General features: G+C 41.0%; 1 protein-coding gene across 1 annotated transcript in view; it reads right to left on the reverse strand.

Annotated features, from left to right (window-relative positions):
* The window catches only part of Rgs22 (regulator of G protein signaling 22), a 149,053-nt gene that overhangs the window by 109,773 nt on the left and 15,388 nt on the right, over positions 1–23,892 (reverse strand). The window contains exons 4-6 of the mRNA XM_036208311.1: positions 6,055–6,276; positions 3,749–3,834; positions 2,910–3,078 (exon numbers count right to left, since the gene is read on the reverse strand). Of these exons, the coding sequence (XP_036064204.1) occupies positions 2,910–3,078; positions 3,749–3,834; positions 6,055–6,276 (477 nt within the window). The remainder of the gene's footprint in view (positions 1–2,909; positions 3,079–3,748; positions 3,835–6,054; positions 6,277–23,892) is intronic.

The raw sequence follows: 23,892 nt of genomic DNA on the forward strand, positions 1-23,892 counted from the left end.
GATTAATAGAAATGGGTTAATTTAAATGTAAGAGCTAGTTAGTAATAAGTCTGAGCCATTGGCCAAACATTTATAATTAATATAAGCCTCTATGTGATTATTTGGGAAGTGGCTGCAAGACGGGGCAGGACAGAGAAAAGCCTCTGATTATAAGGGACTTGTTAGAGGGGGTCCAGAGGGAGGGAGGATAGGAAAGGGGAGAGGGGCAAAACGTTGAAATGTACTATATATGTGTATGAAGTTGTCAAAGGATACTAAAGTATTAGAAAGTTGGAAAGAAGTTTCTCTCTCTCTTGATTTTCCTGGAAGATCTAGGGAATGAGGAGGGCTGTCCAGCATCCCTCTCATTTCTCCTATTTCCAGTCTGCCACACACAGGAGAAGCATGGCTCACATGCAAGACCTGGGATCCCTTGTCTGTTGTACACACTCCAAAGGGCAAACCAGGCCACACAACAAGACAGCGTGAGGAGGAATTGAGGGAAACTTCTGTGGCCGGCCACTGGTTCCTTATGAGCACAAAAGTCCTGAAGGGTCCAGTGCAGCTCCGCCATCTCATTCATTTATTTATTTATTGGCTTGGGCTTTGTGAAATAGTAGATCTCTATATATTGCTCTGGATGGTCTCAGACTTACTAAGTAGCCCAGACTGTCCTTACACTCAACTTGAGATCCTCCTACTTCAGCATCCCAAGTAGTAGGATACAAGTGTGCTACTTACACTTAGCTTATATCCAAATCATTTATTATTGATAATTATGAATCCATTCAACATTAACTTGAACCACTACTCTATTTCCACTTGTTAAAAGGGAGGAAGATGTGAGCAGTCTAATTATCTCACTTGGTGCTTTTAAAAAATGGACCAATTGTTTGTGTGTAGATGACACAAGGGAAGACTCAGAGAAACATCACAAATGATCACTAACAGCAATTTCCACCTACAGCCTGGTTTAAATAATCTGAGAATACAAAGAAATTTAAGTTCTCAAACTTCAAAAGCTGTGACAGATAATTTGCAATTGGGGTTGTAAGAAAGAGAACGGTGTCTCATAGACAGCAAGGAGACTGCAGCCTGGATTCTCACTGTCTACATGGCAGTTGGTCCCTTGCCAGAGGGCCTCCCCTTGGAGGTTTATTGACTCTATCAACAAACATTTCATGGTACCTTTAACATTTCTATTATACATAAGAGAAAAAATACTGAGAATAAGTATAACAGAAACGAAATTGAGTCTTTAACACATCATCAAGCATTATTCAGCAGAGAAAGAGAGGTAGCATACTTCTCTCAATACTTTGTAAATATTGCTGGATAGGAATGCCAAGATTACAAGAGTAACTAGGTGTGATACAGTGAAATGAAAAATATACATTCAAATAACATAGATCTATCTACTGTAGTACAAAAGGCATGGGTGGCTTCTTCCCATCTGGTTTTTTGTTGTTGTTTTTTTTTTTTTTTGGTTTTTTGTTTGTTTGTTTGTTTGTTTAGACAGAGTTTCTCTGTGTAGCCTTGACTTGTCCTGGATCTCCCTCTGTAGACCAGGCTGACCTTGAACTTGTAGAGATCACCTGCCTCTGCTTCCCAAGTGCTGGGATTAAAGACATGAGCCACCACCACCCAGCTCCATCTGATGTCTCTGACTGTAGGTCTAGAACACTCCATTGATAAAAATTGAAGCCTAACTCTAACTTAGCAGAAAAAAAAATGACCATAACTGATTGGCAGTGTCTGACACAGACAAAGAATAAAAGAATAGCACACATGGGCCACATGCTTGGCAATCCAGATTTCATATAGATTTGTGTATCCTGGGTATATGAGAGACTTGGTAATTGGAGGCAAAAAAATAAAATAAAATAAAATACAAATTTGTACTATATTATAGACAATCTAAAAGGACAGTTGATTCTAGGTCACATCTATTTAAAGCACTCACAAGGACTCCACACTTAAGCAATAACAGAAAAGGAATCTGTCTGATAACAGTTAAAAAGTGATGCATTTCTATAACTAAGTATCATCTAGACAATGCTCAGCATCTTTACTGAATTGCTATAATAACAAATTCAGAATATAGTCTGTAGTGGGTTGCTGGGGATGTCTTTCTGTATGCTGTGAATGTGTGTTGCTCTGATTTGGTTGATAAATGCAATGCTGATTGGCCAGTAGCCAGGCAGGAAGTATAGTATAGGCTGGATAAGCAAAGAGGAGAATTCTGGAAACAGGAAGGCTGAGTCAGGAGTTGCCAGCCAGACACAAAGGAAGCAAGATGTGAAGGCAGAACTGAGAAAAGCGGCTGCAGGACTGGCGGGTGAGAGAGATTTGCCCTGACCATGGGCCAGGTGGGACACTGGAAAACTTCAGCTACAGTGGGTGGCTGTTCCAACTTTGACCTGGAAGTACTACCCCCATTGAGGCTTCCAGTAACTGTCACGCCTACAAGGTGGGGCCGAGACAGGAGCCCTTTAGAGCTGAGATCAGGATGTGCTAACTCTCTTGGGTTCCTGGATCCTGGATGCTGGATGTAGACCAAGTAGAGTTCTCTAGAGAACACCACTGGACTGCACTTCACCTCTCCCGGATCCTGTAATCCATCCCTTTACTTGTAAGTTACCCCCTAAATAAACCTCCCTTTAACTACGTGGAGTTGCCTTCATACTTCCACCAATAATAGTCTCCACGCCCTTGCTTCCTAGTGATATGGAGCATGTATCTCAATCCCTTTGCTGCTTTGAATCCACAAGCAAAGTGCTTCTATTTACATTTGCATTTCCACACATCCAAGGAGTCAGCGTACACCCGCAGGAACCAGACTCCGCTTGGGGGTGGGGCCTTAAATCAATTTCTCTTGAGCTGAAACAAAAGGTTTTGTTGTTGCTGAGTCATGAAAACCCTCATCTTACCTGGCCAAGAGAAACATAGAACTTTTTCATAATCATGAGATGGTCCTCTTCAATGGTAGGAGGAGGTGGAGTAGGCAGCTTTCTCAGGATCCAGGGGGAAAAGTTTGTACCTACTATGAAATTCATGCCTGAGTTGCTCCATGTTGCTTGTGAGATCAACTTGGCTAATCTGTATTGTAGAAATCACAAACTAACAATGGCTTACTCATGGAAATATTCTTTTTTCATTTGTATTTTATTTAAAGTTATTATTCTAAGCAAAGTTCAAATTTTAGCAAAATTTCAGTAAAAAGTTTCCATGTTTACACTTTAAAAGGGAGTCCTCAGCCCCACACAGATGTTCTGTATTTTTAAAATGTTTTTAAAGTTTCATTTATTTTTATATTTGCCTGCCTGTATGAATATGTAGCACATGCATGCCTGATACCCATGGAGTTCACAAGAGGGCATCCAGTTCCCCGGAACTGAAGTCAGGGTTGGTTGTGAACCACCATGTGGGTGCTGGGAATCAAACCCATGTCCTCTGCAAGAGCAAGTGCTCTTAACTGCTGAGACTTCTCTCTAGTTCCCCATATTCTGTTTTTAATGTCACACTAACATTCCCTTTGTGTTTACATAAACACCACTATGAATGACAGGTAATTGTTAAAGTAAATGATCAAGGAAATAAAACTGTGAAATTTCTTTAGAAAAGTTGTATAATTTTTGCCAGTGTTTTAATTACTCCTATTCAATAGCAGATAGGATCCAAACTCAAATCAATATCATAAAAAATAACTTTATATGAAGCAAACAGCAATTTAAAAAAAAACACACATAGGCAGATGGCATCATGATACCTGTATTCAAAGTAGCAATCACTCTCCAGAAATGCTGGAAGTCTTTTTCTTTTGATCCACTTAATACCTTGTTCACGGTTGAGACACTATTAAGAGAACGTGAAGAGAAAGTCATCTTTGGGTTCCCATTGCAACGGTTTGCAGAGTGCTTGCCTAGAATGCATGAAGGTCTGGGTTCAATCCCCAGCACAGGCATGTGCATGGTGGTGAATCACTGTAATCACAGGTATGCGCATGGCAGAGAATCACTGTAGTCACGGGCACGTACATGGTGGTGCAAGCCTGTAGTCCAGCACAGGAGGATCTGAAGTTCATGACTATGCTATTTCTTCTTTACTTTGGGTCTCAGTTAACTTTTCTGTTTCTTGTTTCCCATGGTAGTAGATAGATCCCTGACAGAGATGCTTGGTATTTTTATTATCTATTACATATTTCCTAATACTTAATTGTACAAATTTCCTTCTAATGACTAATTTAGCTACATCCTAAATTGTGATAGTTTACTTTAGTTTCTTGTTTTCTTTAAGACTTATCTTTTGACTTATGGGTTATTTAGAAGTATGTTGCTTAATTAAGTATTTGGAGATTTTTCCATATTTTTTGTTATTGACTTAGGTTTAATTCTGGGGTGATCAATAATATATTTCATATAATTTAATATATTTTAGTTATTATAATAACTTTAATGCCAGAATAACATCTATTTTGAAAAATCACTCTAAGTGTACTTTGTAAAGAACATGCACTTTGGCTTTCTGGGTGAGGTGTCTATTAACATTAACAGGTTGGCTTCATTGCCATTGAGATACAGAATTATCCTGTCCCTATGATTGTGTTTCTCTTGATTACCAAGAGCAATGTTTTCATCTCAAACCTCAACTATGGTTTTGGCCATTTCCTCCTTATGTTTGATTAGCACTTATGTATTCTGAAGCACTATGGTTAGGTACACACATATTAAAGCTGGTTGTGTTTTCTATGAATTGACATTTTATTACTGTGTAATACCCCTCTTTATCCATAGTAGGAGTCTGAAGGCTACTTTGAAACTTATGTAATACCCTAGCTTTCTTTTAATTAGTAATTATATGACATATCTCTTACTTCTAATATATGTATTTGATCCTTAAGGTTGGTTTCTTTTAGACAGCAAATAATTGAGTCTTCTTTTTTTAATCCCATCTGACTCTAATATTTAATTAGGATGGGTAAGCTACATAATTTAATGTAATTAGTGATATGTTACTAATTATTGTTGCTACTAAATATTTGATTACCTAGCTAGAAAATGCTTAGCTAATAATTTGTGTAATTCAATTTCTCTGATCCACCTTCAAAGCAATGCTTTAATGTAATTATTATTAGCACTACAGCAATAGAAATTAAAAGAAGAGAAATACATCTGAATTTAGTAGCAGGAGAATTCAAGTCGAGCTGTCTGAAGCTATGAGCAGACCTATTTTTCAGCCTACTTCTACCTTGTTCTAAATTAGCATTTTAGAATAAACCTTGTCCACTTCACTATCCACACAGAAAGCCTAAGGAGTAGTTAGTGGCAGCATGACTGATTGGAGAAACAGGGTTCATCGTGTGACCTTTTCAAGGGACACAGCTGGTAGGTTTAGCCAGCTTTGGATATAGGTTTGCTGACCTAAAGTGAAGGAGACAGAAACTAGCAGCTAATAACAGAATGTAAAGCCAGGGAGGTCAGAGTCACAGGGTGTCCTTGGAGGCTTCAAAGTCATCTCAGTTCCCAACTGTGAGTAGGGTTTGTTCAGAACCCCAGAAGAAATAGCTTCTTTCTACACACATTTCAAATTTAGGAAACTAAACAATTAAAAATATGCATATTTATGCCAGCTTAAATGCACCTGACATTTTGTACATTCAAGGCAAGTCACATGACCATTCTTACACTGGTTGATAAAATCAACCAAACTGCTAAACTGGCCGTTCTATGTGAGCAGGCGAAACATGCTTAAAGGGCCTTCTGTGTAAGTAGAACACACTAGCAAATGTGATGGCACCTCAGCAACTCAAGTCAGTTTCACTGAGTGCTTTCTTTAAAAATGATTTACTCTTATTTTCTGTGAATGAGTGTTTTGCCTGGTGCCACAGAGGCCAGAAGAGATCCAGTTCGATTCCCTGGAACTGGAGCTACAGACAGTTGAGATCCCTAGTGTAGTGCTGGCAATCAGGGTCAGGTCTGGAGGAGCAGTAAGTGCTCTTAACCACTGAGCCATGTCTCTGGCTCACCAAATGCTTTCTTGATCTTACAAGGAAGAGACTCAATCACATTGGCTCACCATGATATTGTAGTTGACACTAATGGCTTCATCTTCACTGGAGATGCCATTTTGAAGAGATTTAGCATCATTTTTCCCTTTCCTTATAACATCATAGATGGGATTTCGAGGTTGCTGGTTTCGCAGAACTCTTTTCAGTTGCTTTTCCAGAAGTTGTGGTGCATTATTAATCACTTCAAAAACTCCATAGTCTACATTAAATCTAATTGCCTCTGAAAAGGTCTGTAAAATAACATATGAAAATATTTAAAATTTAAAATACAGAAATTCATTGTCTCTAGGAGGACCTAAGGTCATACAGTCATCATCTCAATCATTATATCTTCCCTTTCAGATCTTGGAAATCCCTTGGCTAGAAGACACGGGATCCACTGAAGGCTTCCTTACCAGGAATTTATGCCATGAAAAATGTGCCAGGGTATGCTATGGTAGAAATCCTGTTTGTGTAATCTTACCTCTATGATTCTTTGAAACTAGAGGAAAACATACACCTGGCTTCTCGGAAGCAGCTTTACCCTCACAGGAGGGAGGAGGTGGGTTACTAGGTAAGTGTGAAGAAAAGGAAAATGAAATCATAACTCTATTGCCTTTTAGCTTCAGGAGTCGTGAAAGCTAACAATTTCTCTTTCCCAAAGGGGACAGTTAACTACAATATGCTCTCCATTTCAGACTGTTTCAGCACCATTCTTCTCTTCATGACATAAAAAAGGAAAAGAGACTGCCATTCTGAGCTTCTCTTGGCAAGCACGGAAGGTTCCGGCTTTAAAGATAGCCAGTTAATGAGCAACTGCCAGGGGTATGGAGTCTGAACTGTGGCTTGTCAGTAAACAGCTCCCTGACTCTGGGTAAAATTGTTAAAGAATTTTAGGTCCTTTATTTCCATAAGAATTAATGGTACATTGACTATATCTTCTCTAATTTTGTCCTTTAAATCTAGGATCAGGTCCCTTTTTCAGAGTATTCATTTACTTAAGGGTACTGTCAGTGAACTGACCACTCATTCATGTAATTTACAGATGCTTATCCAAGTGGTAAAAAGGATCAAACTCTTTTCTATGGCTCACTAAGCACCCCAGCAGAGTGTTGCTATATCTATTACAGTTATAATGCAATAAGTGGCAGGGTATCTTTGTAAACTTTAAGCTAAAAGTATATATGTCATATGGTATCACATCTCAAGAGTCTAAGGTATTTAATGCATAGACAACATACTTAAGACACACATCAGTCTACAGTATATCACCCTAGAGTTTGACCAACATGACAAGTTTAACTCAGTAAGTATAAACAATCAGGAAATTACCTAGAATGTTTCTTTAATGACCACATTTTATTCATGATCTATTGCATTTGTCTTCTGAATATAGAATTTAAAAAGACAACCTAAATGTCAAAAATACACTTCTTGATATGGTATCCTTGAACTAAAGAGATGTACAAGTCTGTAATACCAGAGACAAGATGTATCTGGTTCAGGGAAGAAAATGGACTAAATGAGTCAGAGAGTCATCACACTTACAGGGTCGGGGAAATGAAGCTCTATAACAGGAAGGGCCATCTGCAAAAAATTTCCTCTAGTCCTGCAGATCTGTGCAACACAAGAGCCTGTTTGCCCTGTACCTGTCTCCCTTTCTTTTTTTCTGTCTCCACCCATATGAGCTATAGCAGCCAGATGAACACAAAGATAGGATAAATCCAAAGTAAAGGATGCTAAGTAGTTAGCTCAATGAAGAAAGAAAATTTTCCTACTAATGAAATAAAATGTTCAAACAACTGTGGTGCTCTGAGCCCACATGTAGCCAATGCTTAGCACTACTAGAAAGGAATAATTGACAGAGATAGCAGCAGAAGTAGTACTGCTTGAGCACTCTCCCGTGTCTGTGATGGCCTCCTTAGTGTCCATCACCTGCACTTCTAGCTCCTGCTTACAGAGGACTAATGCTGCAGGTGGTTAAGGGATAGCCTGGATTCAGAGCTATGAAATGACAGATCTGAACCACACAAACAAGCCTGGCCGGTTCCTAAGATAGCACATTTTCTCTCTTTACTATATGCCTCACATATGAGAAAGCTAGTGTGTGTGGCCACTTTCCTACGCCAGGTACTGTGCTGAGTAGTCACCCTGAGGGGTCAGTAGAGCTCCAAGGTCACCAGGCTGAAGTTTAACACCTAGCTTCTTATTTTCTCTGGTCTTACTAATAAAGGCAAAAATGCATGAAGCAGCAGCACATATGGAGGTAGAATTGTCCTGGAATAAGTACAGGGAGAAGAGAATAGTGGGAGGCACAAAAGAGAAAGGCTTCCACTAAACAAGGCAAAGGGACCAGATGATGGAGGGGTTTGCAGCTCACTTTCAGAACAAAGGTTTTAAAAGCCGGGCAGTGGTGGCGCACACCTGTAATCCCAGCACTCGGGAGGCAGAGGCAGGTGGATCTTTGTGAGTTCGAGGCCAGCCTGGTCTACAGAACTAGTCCAGGACAAACTCCAAAGCTACAGAGAAACCCTGTCTCGAAAAAAAACAAAACAAAACAAAACAAAACACCAAAAAACCAAAACAGAACAAAGGTTTTATGTTAATGTTCTGGGAAATAGGCAGCATGGCAACATAGTAACTATGGGAGCAATACAGAGCTCTTCAGTTCCTTGGTAGCGGTCTGGAGGGGGCATGTCTCCTTGCCAGTACCTGAGCTGGGGGCTAGACTGAGAAGAGACATCACTACACTCTGGGGAGATGAGGTGTCACTGCACAGAAACCGCCATCAAAGCCATGTTTGGTGTGGTAACTATGGGCTCTCTGTGTAAAGCAAACCGGAAGCTAAGAAAGGGTAAATGGTGTCTGTGGTTTAACAGAGTGCCTCGATGTGGTTGCCGCAGAACTCAGGAGTGATGACTAAGATGCCTTTAAAGCTGGGGAATTTTAGTCAGGGCTCATGGTGAGTGCTGTCACCCACTCATAAGCCATCCTAACTTCCGGATGTGCACAACCTAGAAAACTCAACAATTTTTTTTCCAGACACCTAGTCTACAGTTTGAAGAGTGGCTTAGGCCATGCTGCTTATAGGTACTTACAAAGCCAGCTGGACTCCGAACCAAGTTAAAAGGTAAAAGAGGTGTGTCCATTATAGGAGGAAAGCTCTAAGCAGGTTCAAACGAGGGAAGTTCCAGGTGGTGCTGGCACACGCCTGTAATCCCAGCACTCAGGAGTCAGAGGCAGGTGGACTCTCTGAATTCAAGGCCAGCCTGATCTACAGAACTAGTTCTAGGATAGCCAGAACTACATAGAGAAATCCTGTGTCAAAAAAAAAAAAAAAAAAAGAATTAATTAATTAATTAAAATAATAAAATAAAATGAGGAGAAGAACTGATCAAAAAGTAGTACAGAGCCAGGAGCAGCTGGAAGAACAGAACAAGGGAAACTCAGGCAGAAGAAACCAGAGTTCAAGGCCAGCCCCGTCTATATAACGAGTGGCCATTAGCCAGGGCTGCATAATGAGACCCCATTTCAAACAAGCAGATGAACAAATACAGAATATGTTGAACTGCCCATAAGCTGCGCACGGTATCGTGTGCCTGCATTTCCCGCCATCCAGAGGGCTGAGGCAGAATTGCTTGAGTCCAGGTTCAACAGTAAACCATACCAGACTGGACAGCATGGAGACTCTGTCTGCGAAAACCACCCAAGCCAGCCTGGATCACATAGTGTTTTTCAAATACTCAAAAACATTTTCAGTGTTTATGCTTAAGAGTATTTAAAGGCGGGGTGGGGATTTAGCTCAGTGGTAGAGCACTTGCCTAGCAAGCGCAAGGCCCTGGGTTGTGTCCTCAGCTTCAAAAAATACAAAGAGTGTTCAAAGGCAAGAACAGCAGTACATGCCTCTAGCCCTAGAATGTGGGAAGCTGAGGCGGGAGGAGCAGGAGTCCAATGTCATCTTCGGCTACATAGTGAGTTCAAGTCCACCTTGCCATACAATGATAGCCAGTCTAAAAATATACAGAATGAGAGAGACCAACCCCCAGCTCCAGTCAGCCCTGGAACTCCCATCTGGACCAGAGGTGAGTGCCTGGGGTTATAGTCAGGGTCCCTTGGGTCCCACCTCTGGACACAGGCCATCCCGGGAGGAACTGACCAACTTGGCCCCAGTTTCCGGCCAATCCGCAGGCCCTGCAGGAAGGCTGCTCTTTTCCAAGACTGAAGGCAGACACTGCAGTCTCCACACCCTGCCCCCACACCCATCTGCCAGAGACCCCAGCCACTTCCTGAGAATCAGAGACCAGCCCCAAGCTTCCATCCTGCCCTGGAACTCCCATCTGGACCAGAGACCAGAGGAACTCCTGGGATCTGGACAAGAGGAGCCCCCATCTGGACAAAATAAGGAGACCCCAGGGACTTCCCAAGACTCAGAGTCCAGCCCCCCAGCTCCTATCCGGCCAGCACTCTCATCTGGACCAGCGCTCCCATCTGACCCAGAGCTTCCATCTGGACCAGAGAGAGGCTCCCTAAATCTGTCAGCTCTCTCTGGACCAAGTACACTGATAAGACCAAGAACGAACCCAAGAGGAGATGGGCAGATGTCAAGGCAGAAGTACATACAACAAAATAAAGAGCAATACAGCATCACCAGAACCTAGCCCTTCTCCAACAGCTAGACCTGAACATCACAGAATGGAAGAAGAAGAAGAAAATAACCTTATAAGTAACATCATGAAGAGGCTAGAGCCTTATATAGAAGAAATCAAAAATAAAGTAGAGGAACAGACAAACAAAAAATGGGAAGAATGCTATAAAAAACTAGAGGAAAGGACAATTAAAGCAGAAGAAAACAATAAATCCTTGAAAGAAAATCATGAAAAAGCAAGGGAGACAATCCAAGACCTAAACAGGGAAATAGAAAAAATGAAGAAGACACTAGCAGAAGGAATGCTGGAAATAGAAAATCTGAGTAAACAAACAGGAACTTCAGAGGCAAGTATAACCAATAGAATGCAAGAGATGGAAGAGAGGACCTCTGGTGTTGAAGATACATTAGAAGAGATAGATTCATCAGTGAAAGAAAACACTAAAACCAACAAAGTCATGACACAAAATGTCCAAGAAATTTGGGACACCATGAAAAGACCAAACCTATGAATAATAGGGATAGAGGAAGGAGAAGAATACCAACTCAAAGGCACAGAAAATATATTTAACAAGATCATAGAAGAAAACTTTCCCAACTTAAAAGAAATGCCTATGAAGATACAAGAAGCCTATAGAACACCAAACAGACTAGAACCCCCAAAAAAAGTCCCCTCGCTACACAATAATTAAACAACTAAACGTCCAGAATAAAGAAAGAATATTAAGGGCAGCAAAGGAAAAAGGCCAAGTGACTTACAAAGGCCCATCAGAATAACACCCGATTTCTCGATTGAGACTTTGAAAGCCAGAAGGATCTGGACAGATATAATGCAGACACTAAGAGAACATGGATGCCAGCCTAGACTAATATATCCAGCAAAACTTTCAATCATCATGGATGGAGTGAACAAGACCTTCCAAGACAAAACCAGATTTAAACAATACTTATCCACAAACCCAGCCCTACAGAAAGCACTAGAAGGAAAATTCCAACCTAAGGAAGGCAGATACACCAATGAAAACACAGGCAATAGATAACACCACAGCAGTAAACCCCAGAGAAGAGAAGTACACACACACTACCACCAAAAAAAAAATAAAAATAACAACAGGAATAAACAATCACTGCTCATTAATATCCCTTAATGTCAATGGACTTAATTCACCTATTAAAAGACACAGACTAACAGAATGGATACAAAAACAGGACCCGTCTTTCTGCTGCATACAAGAAACACACCTCAAATTCAAAGACAGACACCTCCTAAGAATAAAAGGCTGGGAAAAGACTTTCCAATCAAATGGTCTTAAGAAGCAAGCTGGTGTAGCCATCCTAATATCCAGCAAAATAGACTTCAAAATAAAATCAATCAAAAGAGATGATGAAGGACACTACATACTCATCACAGGAAAGATACACCAAGATGAAGTCTCAATTCTGAACATTTATGCCCCAAACACAAGGGCACCCACATATGTAAAAGAAACATTACTAAAGCTTAAATCACATATAAAACCCCACACATTAATAGTGGGAGACTTCAACACCCCACTTTCACCCCTGGACAGATCGGCCAAATTGAAACTTAACAGAGACATAATGGACTTAATCGATATCTACAGAACATTACACCCAAACAAAAAAGAATATACCTTCTTCTCAGCACCCCATGGAACCTTCTCTAAAATCAACCACATACTTGGCCACAAAGCAAATCTCAACAGATACAAAACAATTGGAATAACCTCCTGTGTTCTATCAGACCTCCAAGATTTAAAGTTAGATTTCAACAACAGAAAAAACTACAGAAATCCTACAATCTCATGGAAACTGAATAATGCTCAACTGAATCACCAATGGGTTAAGGAAGAAATAAAGAAAGAAATTAAAGACTTCCTAGAGATCAATGAAAATGAATACACAACATACCCAAACTTATGGGATACTATGAAAGCAGTGCTAAGAGGGAAATTCATAGCACTGAATGCCCACATAAAGAAGCTGGAGAAATCTCACGCTAGTGACTTGACAGCACACCTGAAAGCCCTTGAACAGGAAGAAGCAAAGCCTCCCAGGAGGAACAGATGCCAGGAAATTATCAAATTGAGAGCTGAAATCAATAAAATAGAAATAAAAAGAACAATACAAAGGATTAATGAAACAAAGAGTTGGTTCTTTGAGAAGATCAACAAGATAGACAAGCCCTTATCCAAACTAACCAAAAGACAGAGAGAGAGCATCCAAATTAGCAAAATCAGAAATGAAAAGGGGGACATAACAACAGACAATGAGAAAATCCAGAGAATCATCAGGTCATACTTCAAAAACCTCTACTCCACAAAACTGGAAAATCTAAAAGAAATGGATAATTTTCTGGATAGGTACCACATACCTAAGTTAAATCAAGACCAGATAAACCATTTAAATAGTCCAATAACCCCTAATGAAATAGAAGTCATTAAAAGTCTCCCAACCAAAAAAAGCCCTGGACCTGATGGTTTCACTGCAGATTTCTACCAGATCTTCAAAGAAGACTTAATACCAATACTCTTTAAATTGTTCTACACAATAGAAGCAGAAGGTATATTACCAAACTCCTTCTATGAGACTACAATTACCTAGATTCCTAAACAAAACAAAGAAGCAACAAAGAAAGAGAACTACAGACCGATCTCCCTCATGAACATTGATGCAAAAATACTCAATAAAATTCTGGCAAACAGACTTCAAGAACACATCAAAACAATTATCCACCATGATCAAGTAGGCTTCATCCCAGGGATGCAAGAGTGGTTCAACATACGAAAGTTCATCAATGTAATACACCATATAAACAAACTCAAAGAAAAAAACCACATGATCATCTCACTAGATGCAGAAAAGGCATTTGACAAAATCCAACACCCCTTCATGATAAAGATCTTGGAGCGATTCAGGAATACAGGGAACATACCTAAACATAATAAAGGCAATCTACAGCAAGCCAACAGCCAACATCAAATTAAATGGAGAGAAACTCAAAGCAATACCACTAACATCAGGAACAAGGCAAGGCTGTCCCCTCTCCCCATACTTTTTCAATATAGTACTTGAAGTGCTAGCCAGAGCTATAAGACAACATAAAGAGATTAAGGGGCTACAAGTTGGAAAGGAAGAAGTCAAGCTCTCCCTATTTGCAGATGACATGATAGTATACATGAGTGACCCCCAAAATTCAACCAAGGAACTGATACAGCTAATAAAAACCTTCAGCAACATTGCAGGATACAAGATCAGCTCAAAAAAATCAGTAGCCCTCCTATATACAATAGACAAACAGGCTGAGAAGGAAATCAGAGATACATCACCCTTTACAATAGCCACAAATGACATAAAATACCTTGGGGTTACACTAACTAAGCATGTGAAGGACCTATATGACAAGAACTTTAAGTCCCTGAAAAAAGAAATTGAAGATGTCAGAAAATGGAAAGATCTCCCATGCTCATGGATAGGCAGGATTAACATAGTAAAAATGGCGATCTTACCAAAAGCAATCTACAGATTCAACACAATTCCCATCAAATTACCAACACAATTCTTCACAGATCTGGAAAGAATAATACTCAACTTCATATGGAAAAACAAAAAACCCAGGATAGCCAAAAGAATCTTGTACAATAAAACAACCTCTGGAGGCATCACAATCCCCGACCTCAAGCTCTATTATAGAGCTACCGTAATAAAAACAGCTTGGTACTGGCATAAAAACCGACATATGGACCAATGGAATAGAATTGAAGACCCTGACATTAACCCTCACACCTATGAACATATAATTTTTGACAAAGAAGCCAAAAATGTACAATGGAAAAAAGAAAGCATCTTCAACAAATGGTGCTGGCATAACTGGATGTCAATGTGTAGAAGGCTGCAAATAGATCCATATCTGTCACCATGCACAAAACTTAAGTCCAAGTGGATCAAAGACCTCAACATAAATCCAGTTACTCTGAACCTGATAGAAGAGAAAGTAGGAAGTAGTCTTGAACGTATTGGCACCGGAGATCACTTTCTAAATATAACACCAGTAGCACAGACACTGAGAGAAACAATCAATCAATGGGACCTGTTGAAACTGAGAAGTTTTTGTAGAGCAAAGGACATGGTCAACAAGACAAAGCGACAGCCTACAGAATGGGAAAAGGTCTTCACCAACCCCACATCTGACAGAGGGCTGATATCCAGAATATATAAAGAACTCAAGAAATTAGACATCAAAATGCCCAACAGTCCAATTAAGAAATGGGCTATAGAACTAAACAGAGAATTCTCCACAGAGAAAATTCAAATGGCTGAAAGACATTTAAGGAATTGCTCAACATCCCTAATTATCTGGAAAATGCAAATCAAAATGACTCTGAGATACCACCTTACACCTGTCAGAGTGGCTAAGATAAAAAACACAGAAGACAGCTTATGCTGGAGAGGATGTGAAGCAAGGGGAACTCTCCTCCACTGCTGGTGGGAATGCAAGCTTGTACAGCCACTTTGGAAATCAATATGGTGCTTCCTTAGAAAATTGGGAATCCATCTCCCCCAAGACCCAGCTGTAGCACTCTTGGGCATATACCCAAGGAATGCTCAATCATACCACAAGGGCATTTGCTCATCTATGTTCATAACAGCATTGTTTGTAATAGCCAGAACCTGGAAACAACCTAGATGCCCTTCAACTGAAGAATGGATAAAGAAAATATGGTACATATACACAATGGAGTACTACTCAGCAGAGAAAATCAATGACATCATGAGGTTTGCAAGCAAATGGATGGATCTAGAAAAAAATCATCCTGAGTGAGGTAACCCAGACTCAGAAAGACAAACATGGTATGTACTCACTCATAGGAGGATACTAGATGTAAAACAAAGATGACTAGACTGATACACAACTCCAGGGAGGCTACCTAGAAAATGGGACCCTAGGAAAGACCCAAGGATTGCCCAATGACAGAGAAATGGATGAGATCTACATGAACAACCTGGACAACAGTGGGAGTAATGAAGGGCAAGATTTGAGGGAAAGAAAGCTTAGGGGAGCAGGAGATCCCAGCTGGATCAAGAACAGAAAGGGAGAACAAGGAATAACAGACCATGATAAATGAAGACCACATGAGAACAGGAATAGGCAGAGTGCTGGAGAGGTCCCCAGAAATCCACAATGATATATCCTCTGTAGACTGCTGGCAATGGTCGAGAGAAAGCCTGATCTGACCTAGTCTGGTGATCAGATGGCCAAACACCCTAACAGTCGTCTTGGAACTCTCATCCAATAACTGATGGAAGTGGATGCAGAGATCCTCAGCCAGGCCCCAGGTAGAGCTCCAGGTGTCCAACTGTCGAGAAAGAGGAGGGACTGCAAGAGTGTGAATTGTTGAATCCAAGACTGCAAAAAGCACAGGGACAAATAGCCAATCGAATGGAAGCACATGAATTATGAACCATCGGCTGAGGAGCCCCCAGCTAGATCAGGCCCTCTGGATAAGTGAGACAAGTGAATAACTTGATCTGTTTGGGAGGCACCCAGTCTGTGGGACCAGGACCTGTCCTTAGTGCATGAGCTGGCTGTTTGGAACCTTGGGTTTACACAGGGACACATGCTCAGTCTGGAAGGAGGGGACAGGAACTGCCTGTACTGAATCCACCAGGTTTAAATGAATCCCCAGGGGAGTCTTGGCCCTGGAGGAGATGGGAATGGAGGGGAAGGGCTGGGGGGAAGGTGGGGGCAGGGGCGGGAGGGGGGAGGACAGGGGAACCCATGGCTGATGTATAAAATTAAAACTCATAATAATAATAAAATAAATTTTAAAAAAAGAATGGAGAAGTGAAAAAAATATAGAATGAGATCACTTAAGGTTTAACTGTCTCTGCCAATGGTAATGTTTTTCTGCTTGAAAGCTATGTGCTATATTAGATCTCAGAGGTCCTTAATAGCAGTATGGCTCCAAAATGGTAAAATGTTGAATAACAAATTCAATTGCTTTTTTCTCTGAAGGAACAAGTAAATAAAATTTCATTATTTTCCTATGATAAAGTCAACAAGACATTCACTTACATTAAAATCCATATAAATGCAAATGTCAGCGAGTAAATATGTCCACAAAGATGGGGGTACAATGCTAGGATATTAATTCTGGTCTGGTTAGTATACTCGAAAATAGATTTGGCTAAACTAGAAACACTACAGGAAAAAACAAGCAGAATGATTAAACTCAAGAAACACTGGGGAAACTACTTTGCCTTCCTGAGCTAAAAGGGGGCAGAGATTTTAACTAGATAATCTAAAGGTGCCTTCCATGTTCAATATTCTATTTGCTCATGATTGTCTTCCAGGAGGAGAAACCAGTCTGTATTTGTCTTGGGGTTATCATTGGTCTAATGAAACATCATTGACCAAAGTAACTTGGGGAGGAAAGGGTTTATTTGTCTTACACTTCTGTATCACTGTTCATCATCTAAGAAAGTCAGGACAGGAACTCACACAGACAGGAACCTGGAGGCAGGAGCTGATGCAGAGGCCATGGAGGGGTGCTGCTCACTGGCTTGCTCCTCATGGCTTGCTCAGCCTGCTTTCTTATAGAACCCAGGATCATCAGCCCAGGGATGGCACCACCCACAATGGTTTGGACCCTCCCTCATCAATCACTAATTAAGAAAATGCCCTACAGCTGGATCTTATGGAGGCATTTTCTCAACTGAGGTTCCCTCCTTTCAGATAACAGTGCCCAAGTCCACTGTTCCTCTATTGGGTCATTCGTTTATACAGTACTGAGTCTCTGGTAAGTGACAGAGTATGATAGATGATCTATTGCTATACTGAGGGAGCATGTATCACAAAACCCTAACTGAAATGAGCCACAGAGTATGCATAATCTAATAGAAAAGATACATAAACACACACAGACAAGAAAGACTCTCTTCACAAGGAATGAACTCTAAAGCTAGGACTGAAGTCAAATCAACTTAAGATTAATCCTGCAGAGTCCTTGAAAGCACTATACAGAATAATGTTGTCTTCACCATTGTTTAAGTTGAACACAGCCAGTTTTCCTTCAGCATGGAAATGAGTCAACAGCTCAGTTACTGGCCAGGTGACGTTGCAAGCCTATGTTTAATGTTCATGTTGTACAGAATATTCATGTTTGATGACGGAGTTGCTCTTACACAGTGAAACAACTACATTTTTAGGAGGCAAGAAGGATGAGATTCATTAGGGAATTCTCATGTTAGGCCTCAAACCTTTCTAGGAGACATGTTCATGGAATGGTACAACATACAGGATCACCTCCTATTGAAACCACCTTTGTTCTGTGTGCAAGTGTGGGCGTCTCAATCTGTATAATAGCATGTATGTTTCAGGGCCACATTAACACGTAAGAAGCACAAGAGAAGCATTGTGTTGCACATAGGGAGCCACTTAACTGGCTTCAGAAAACTAAGGAAGAAGTGTAGAGAGTGAAATGCTCAAGTTGGTCTTAAGAATGAACTGACAGCCATCAGATAGACAAAAAAGAAAAAGAATTCATTAGAAGGAAGAGCCAATGCAACAATCCACAGGAGCACAAAGAACAGGCCAGTCTGGGCAAACTGCAAGCAGCAAGGCCTTGTTAAAGCTTGACAGGTGTGAGGAATACAGGACGTCAACCCGGAGGACGTCAACCTGGAGGACGTCAACCCGGAGGATATCAACCTGGAGGACATCAACCTGGAGGACGCCAACCCGGAGGACATCAACCCGGAGGACGTCAACCTGGAGGACGTCAACCTGGAGGACATCAACCTGGAGGACGTCAACCTGGAGGAGAGGCAGGAGTCCGTCCATCCAGGGCCTGCCACTGCACTCTGCTCTTCACAGAGGAAGGGGTCCACAGTTCATGGTGGTTCAGGCCATTCCTTGACCAGATGCACCAGCACCTGTTGTTAGAACCTTTGGGAAATGCCAGTTCTCAGGCCCCTCCCTAGAGCCAGAAACAGGATGGAGCCAGACCTCCCAACCCAGTGAAGTCCTTCAGTAGTTCCAATGCTCCTCAAGTGTAAGAACCTTTACTTTAAATGGACAGAGTGCCACTGAAGAGCTTTTAGTGAAAGGGAGATAGGATCTGGCTATGACCAACTCTGAAGTCCACTTGTACCCACTCCCTTACACTCTCTTACACAATCATGTACGTGGTGGGGCTGGCCATCTATGTTCTACCATGAAAGAAAGAGGCCCAGCCTTCAGTACAACCCAAATTTGACAAGTCTTTTTTCTTTTCCCCATTTCTAAACTTATCTACAAAATTTCTAAAGTGAATTCAGAAGTAACGGTAAAAGACACCGTGAGTGGGGGACTGAATAACCCATGGAACACGTTCAGGGCCCAAAGCTGACTGGACTGATTTTGACAACACACAGCTTCCAATCCTACAACAACGAAGTCTGCAGCTTGTGCCTCAGACCCAGACAAGCTCCTGCAGACTACCCCTTTCTGACTTAATTTTCTCATTTTGAGAGTGTCATTTTCTAAATGGATTGACCTGGAGGTGGTGAGAGCTAGTTTGTGGTACTAGTCATCCATGTGCGAAAAATATTTTCACAGGAAAAGTAAGTGCATGAAAATATTTTTACCACGATAAATTGCTGGTTCCACATTTCTCTGGAAAGAAGAGGGGGGAGAAAAAAAAACCTGTGAATAATTAGTGATGTGCTTAAACTGCCAGCCCAGCACCACTGAAGCTTACTGGTGCCAAATTATTTAGCTGAACAGCATTTAAATTAAAAACTAATGACTAGGTTAATTTAATACATGTCCATCTCTGCTCCAACTCTGTCTCTACTAATTGAGCTCCAAAGCTGTATTTCAAACATGAATCCTCATGGTGGATAAAAACCACCCAACTACTTGAGTATAACAAGTTGGTTACCATTAACAACTTCTCTCAATTTTTTATTGATATTTTAGATGCTGAACTATAAATTGTTTACCAGACATTCAACAATGAGATAGAAGGAATAGTGTGCCACATGAAATAAATGTACGGAATATCCTTAGTGAACAAAATGAGTTAGTTACAGTGGGTAATCTGAGTGTTTTATGTTAGAGCTAAGGGTTTATCAAAATGCCCAAGGTATAAACCCTGAACTAAACAGTCACCTAGAGTTCCATCAATATGCCTTTGAAAATCAATCTCTGAGAATTTAATTTTTGGCAAAAGAAGACCCAAGCTCTCCATCTCTTCTCAGCCCACTCATCTCTCAAATTTATATTCTTTCTCCATTTCCCTTCACCCAACAATTCTTCAAGCATATAACTCTTTCATAAAGCTGCAAGAAATTATAATGGTTTACAGATTAAAAAAAAAGTGTGGAGAATCAGGCCAAAAAAAGTTATGGTAAAATTCCAAAAGTGCATAGCTAAGCACGGTCTGGCAAACATATGACATACCTAGCCTTTCAAGGAGGGTATAGAATAGGCCACCCCTTCAGCTTCTGCAAACCATAAATGTCACAAACATTCGAAACCACCCACAGAGGACCGACCTAAATCTATGTGGGCTCATCTACTCAATCCCACAACAGTCACTGAGCATAAAACACACAAAACAAAACCAAAGGGAGAATGTTTTCACACTATAGCACAGAAGACAAGCTAATGAGCAAACACTTGTCCATAAAGAGTTGACAGGAAACAAACCCTCCCAGACACCAAATGAAAACAATATCTGAAAGTGAACTTGGCTTGAGAACAAACAGAATGAAGTTATGAAAGCTGAGATCTGGAAAGTGCCATGATCATTTATAACAGTGGCGACTGTCCTGGATTTCCCTCGTCAAGAGCAACATGGGGCAGGCTACCAGCCATCGGGTTCTGGATCTCACAGCGTGTCCCAAGAGTGTGATGGTGTAATGGAAGGAAGTGTGAGAGGAGCCAAAGGCTGATTCTGGCCCATTTGGACCTTGAGCTTGTCCCTACAAAGATGGGGTGGGGTCTCAGAAGGTCTGGAACTCTAGATTGACCCAAGACCCAAATGAGAATATGATAGCTATATTCTTGGGCTTAGAGTGTGTGTGATGTAAGAGAAGTGAGAGAACACATTATAAGGATTCTCTGTTTCAAAGATGTTACATGGAAGACATAAAGATGAAAAAAGGAAGGATCCCTAAGGAGTTTGGGGAGATGCAGGAGAGGCCTGGTTTGCCCATTTACAGTGTTGATTCTAAACTGAAATAAGCAGGAAATGAGGAATTAACATTTTTTTCATTTGGGTAACTCCAGCCTTCCACCATAGTAGGCAGACAGATGATAAATTAGTAGATATAGATAGATAGATAGGTAGATAGATAGATAGATAGATAGATAACAAATATTCTTTCTGTACAATAAGAATGTGGGATAAGATTCATCCCACATTCATCAATATTAATTTCTATTTCTAAAATCAATCAATATGATTTTCTAAAATCTGTCATAGAAATAATCTTAAGGGAAAATTTTATGGAGAAAAGTCTCCCCCCCACACACACTTCATCCCTCCCTCTCTTCTGATACATTTCCCAGCCTGCACCTGAATACCTCCACATACATGAAAGTTTACCACTTCCCAAGACAGCCATCTTATTGTTTGAAAACTAAACTCTCATAAACGGGGCTTTGGCCTGCCTCTGGATTCCCATTCTGTGAATCCACTTCCCTTGATTAGGTCTTTATATGTTTGAAAGAGACCCCTGCCACCTAGCCAGGTTAAACACACTTCTTTCAACCCTTTCTCATCTGACATGGCTTCCTGAGTGTTTACAGGCTGAGTCTCCCTGAGACTGGCTTGGCAAAGCAACTCTTAACATATGGGACCAAGATCGCAACACAATATTCCAAATGTGGTCTAACAATTCAGCCCTTTCCAAAAAAACACCAAGTGCCTTCTATGCTCCAGACTAATATTTTTCTTGATCTGAACTACACTTCAGTTAATGTACCCTAAGAACACATTAGCTTTGTTTGTTTTACTTCATTTATGTATCAGGATAAGCATTAGGCCTCAGCCTGTTCTCCGAATGACTTGTTTATATTTTGTCCCTAGCTCCACAGTAGGACAATCAAAGCTGTCTGGGCATGTAGCCTTGGGTGGAGCCTGTCATTTACTAGCTGAGTGATCTTAAACTGGAAAAATATTGGTTCTCTTATAATTTTTTATCCAAGTCTCTAAAGTTTTAAAAGGCAAAACCAATGCCAGATTTGTGTGGCATAGGAGAGTCATCCAGACTGACACTGACCCACCAAGTCAGCTGCAGGGTTGCATTGCCTCCTGAGTGGAAGGTGAGTCCCCGAGGTCACAGAGAAATCGAACTCTAATATGCCACACACATTACCTCACTCCATAGCAATCCTGGAAGATGCACTGGTTTTGTTGTTGGGAAAGAAAGAAAAAGGTTAAGTGGCATTTCTAAAAGCACCATAGTAATGAATGGAGGGCCAGAGTCAACCACAGCTCCTTCACACACTTCCCTAATCACTATAGAGTGAGCACTGAGCAGAGTATGTGGAGTTTGTATGTGGGGTTCATGTGGTTTGGTAGGTTAAAGGACATAGAAACCAGCAAGACACAAGTCCTGTGAAGGTAGTCCGGGTAGAAAGGTTGGCTATTAAGAATCAATCCTACAGGTTATAGTGAATCAATTCAAACATTTGAAAATTAATTTCACAGCTAATGATGAGGGCTTGGATGCAAATAAAACAACCATCAGGAGTGTGTACTGGGGTATTATTTCAGATGGAGTTGGTGCGAAGGCTAATGGAAGTCAAGGAGATCATGATGTCTCAGAGAAGAGAGTTCCAGGCTGGAGCACTTGGTGTCTTCCTTAGGGTTACTACTGCTGTGATGACGCACCATGACCAAAAGCAACTTGGGGAGGAAAGGGTTAATTTGGCTTACATGTCCTGAATCACAGTCCATTAAGGAAAGCCAAGCTAGGAACTCAAACTGGGCAAGAATCAATGTGGAGGCTGTGGAGGGGAGCTGCTTACTGACTTGTGCCCCTTGGCTTGCTCAGCTGCTGTGGATATCGCTCTGTATAAATAAAATTCTGATTGGCCAGTGGCCAGGCAGGAAGTATAGGCGGGATAAGAGAGAAGAGAATTCTGGGAGGTGGAAGGCTGGGGAAAAGAGACGCTGCCAGCCGCCGCCATGACAATGAAGATGTAAGGTACAGGTAAGCCACGAACCAAGTGGCAAAGTATAGATTAATAGAAATGGGTTAATTTAAGATAGAAGAACTAGATAACAAGAAGCCTGCCACGGCCATACAGTTTCTAAACAATGTAAATTTCTGTGCGTTTACTTGGTTGGGTCTGAGTGTCAGTGGGCCTGGCGGGTGAGAGAGATTTGTCCTGACTGTGGGCCAGGCAGGAAAACTCTAACTACACTCAGCTGCTTTCTTACAGCACCCAGGACCACCAGCCCAGAGATGGCACCACCCACAATGGGTTGGACCCTCCCACATCAATCACTAAGAAAGTGCCCTCCAGGCTTGCCTACTGCTGGATCTTATGGAGCCATTTTCTTAATTGAGGCTTCCTCCTCTCAGATGGACTTTAGCTTGTGTCGAGTTGACATGAAACTAGCCATCACACTTGGCATATTCATTTTTAAGAAACAAAGAAAGCTGGAGAAGAATTAGGACATCAAAAGGAAAGGAAACAAAGATCAAGAAATGGAAAGGCCAAATCCTGCCATGGTTTAGAGCATAGTAGGAAGAAACATGATTTAATTCATTATTTTTTAATATTATACTGAAATCATAATACACCATATTCACAGGTGTCAGTATTTGATCCAAAAAGACAGCTTAGTTTGGTACACTTTCTCTAAGTGAACCCATGTTGGCTGCTAATTCTTATCTAAGTGCTCATAAACTAAACATACTAATTATTAATCTGATCTAGAACTCTGCCAGGCCCTTGCCTTGAGAATTCATCATTCCTCTCCTTCCTGTCCACAAATCCATTCTGGAAATCTGGGACAGCTTCTTCCTTCTTTTGCAGTGTGAGGAACTGGTAATTCATAGGTTGACTAAGCGGTACAAAATGGGCAAAGAGAGCTGGGAGAATAAGAGTCTGGAAGTGGAAAGGCCGAAGAAATTAGAAAGATAGAACGGAGTCAGGGGGATTGCTGCACTGGACCCACTAAGGGTTGACCTGTGTGAT

The sequence above is a fragment of the Onychomys torridus genome, chromosome 16, assembly GCF_903995425.1.
Source record: "Onychomys torridus chromosome 16, mOncTor1.1, whole genome shotgun sequence".
NCBI classification, from domain to species: Eukaryota; Metazoa; Chordata; class Mammalia; order Rodentia; family Cricetidae; genus Onychomys; species Onychomys torridus.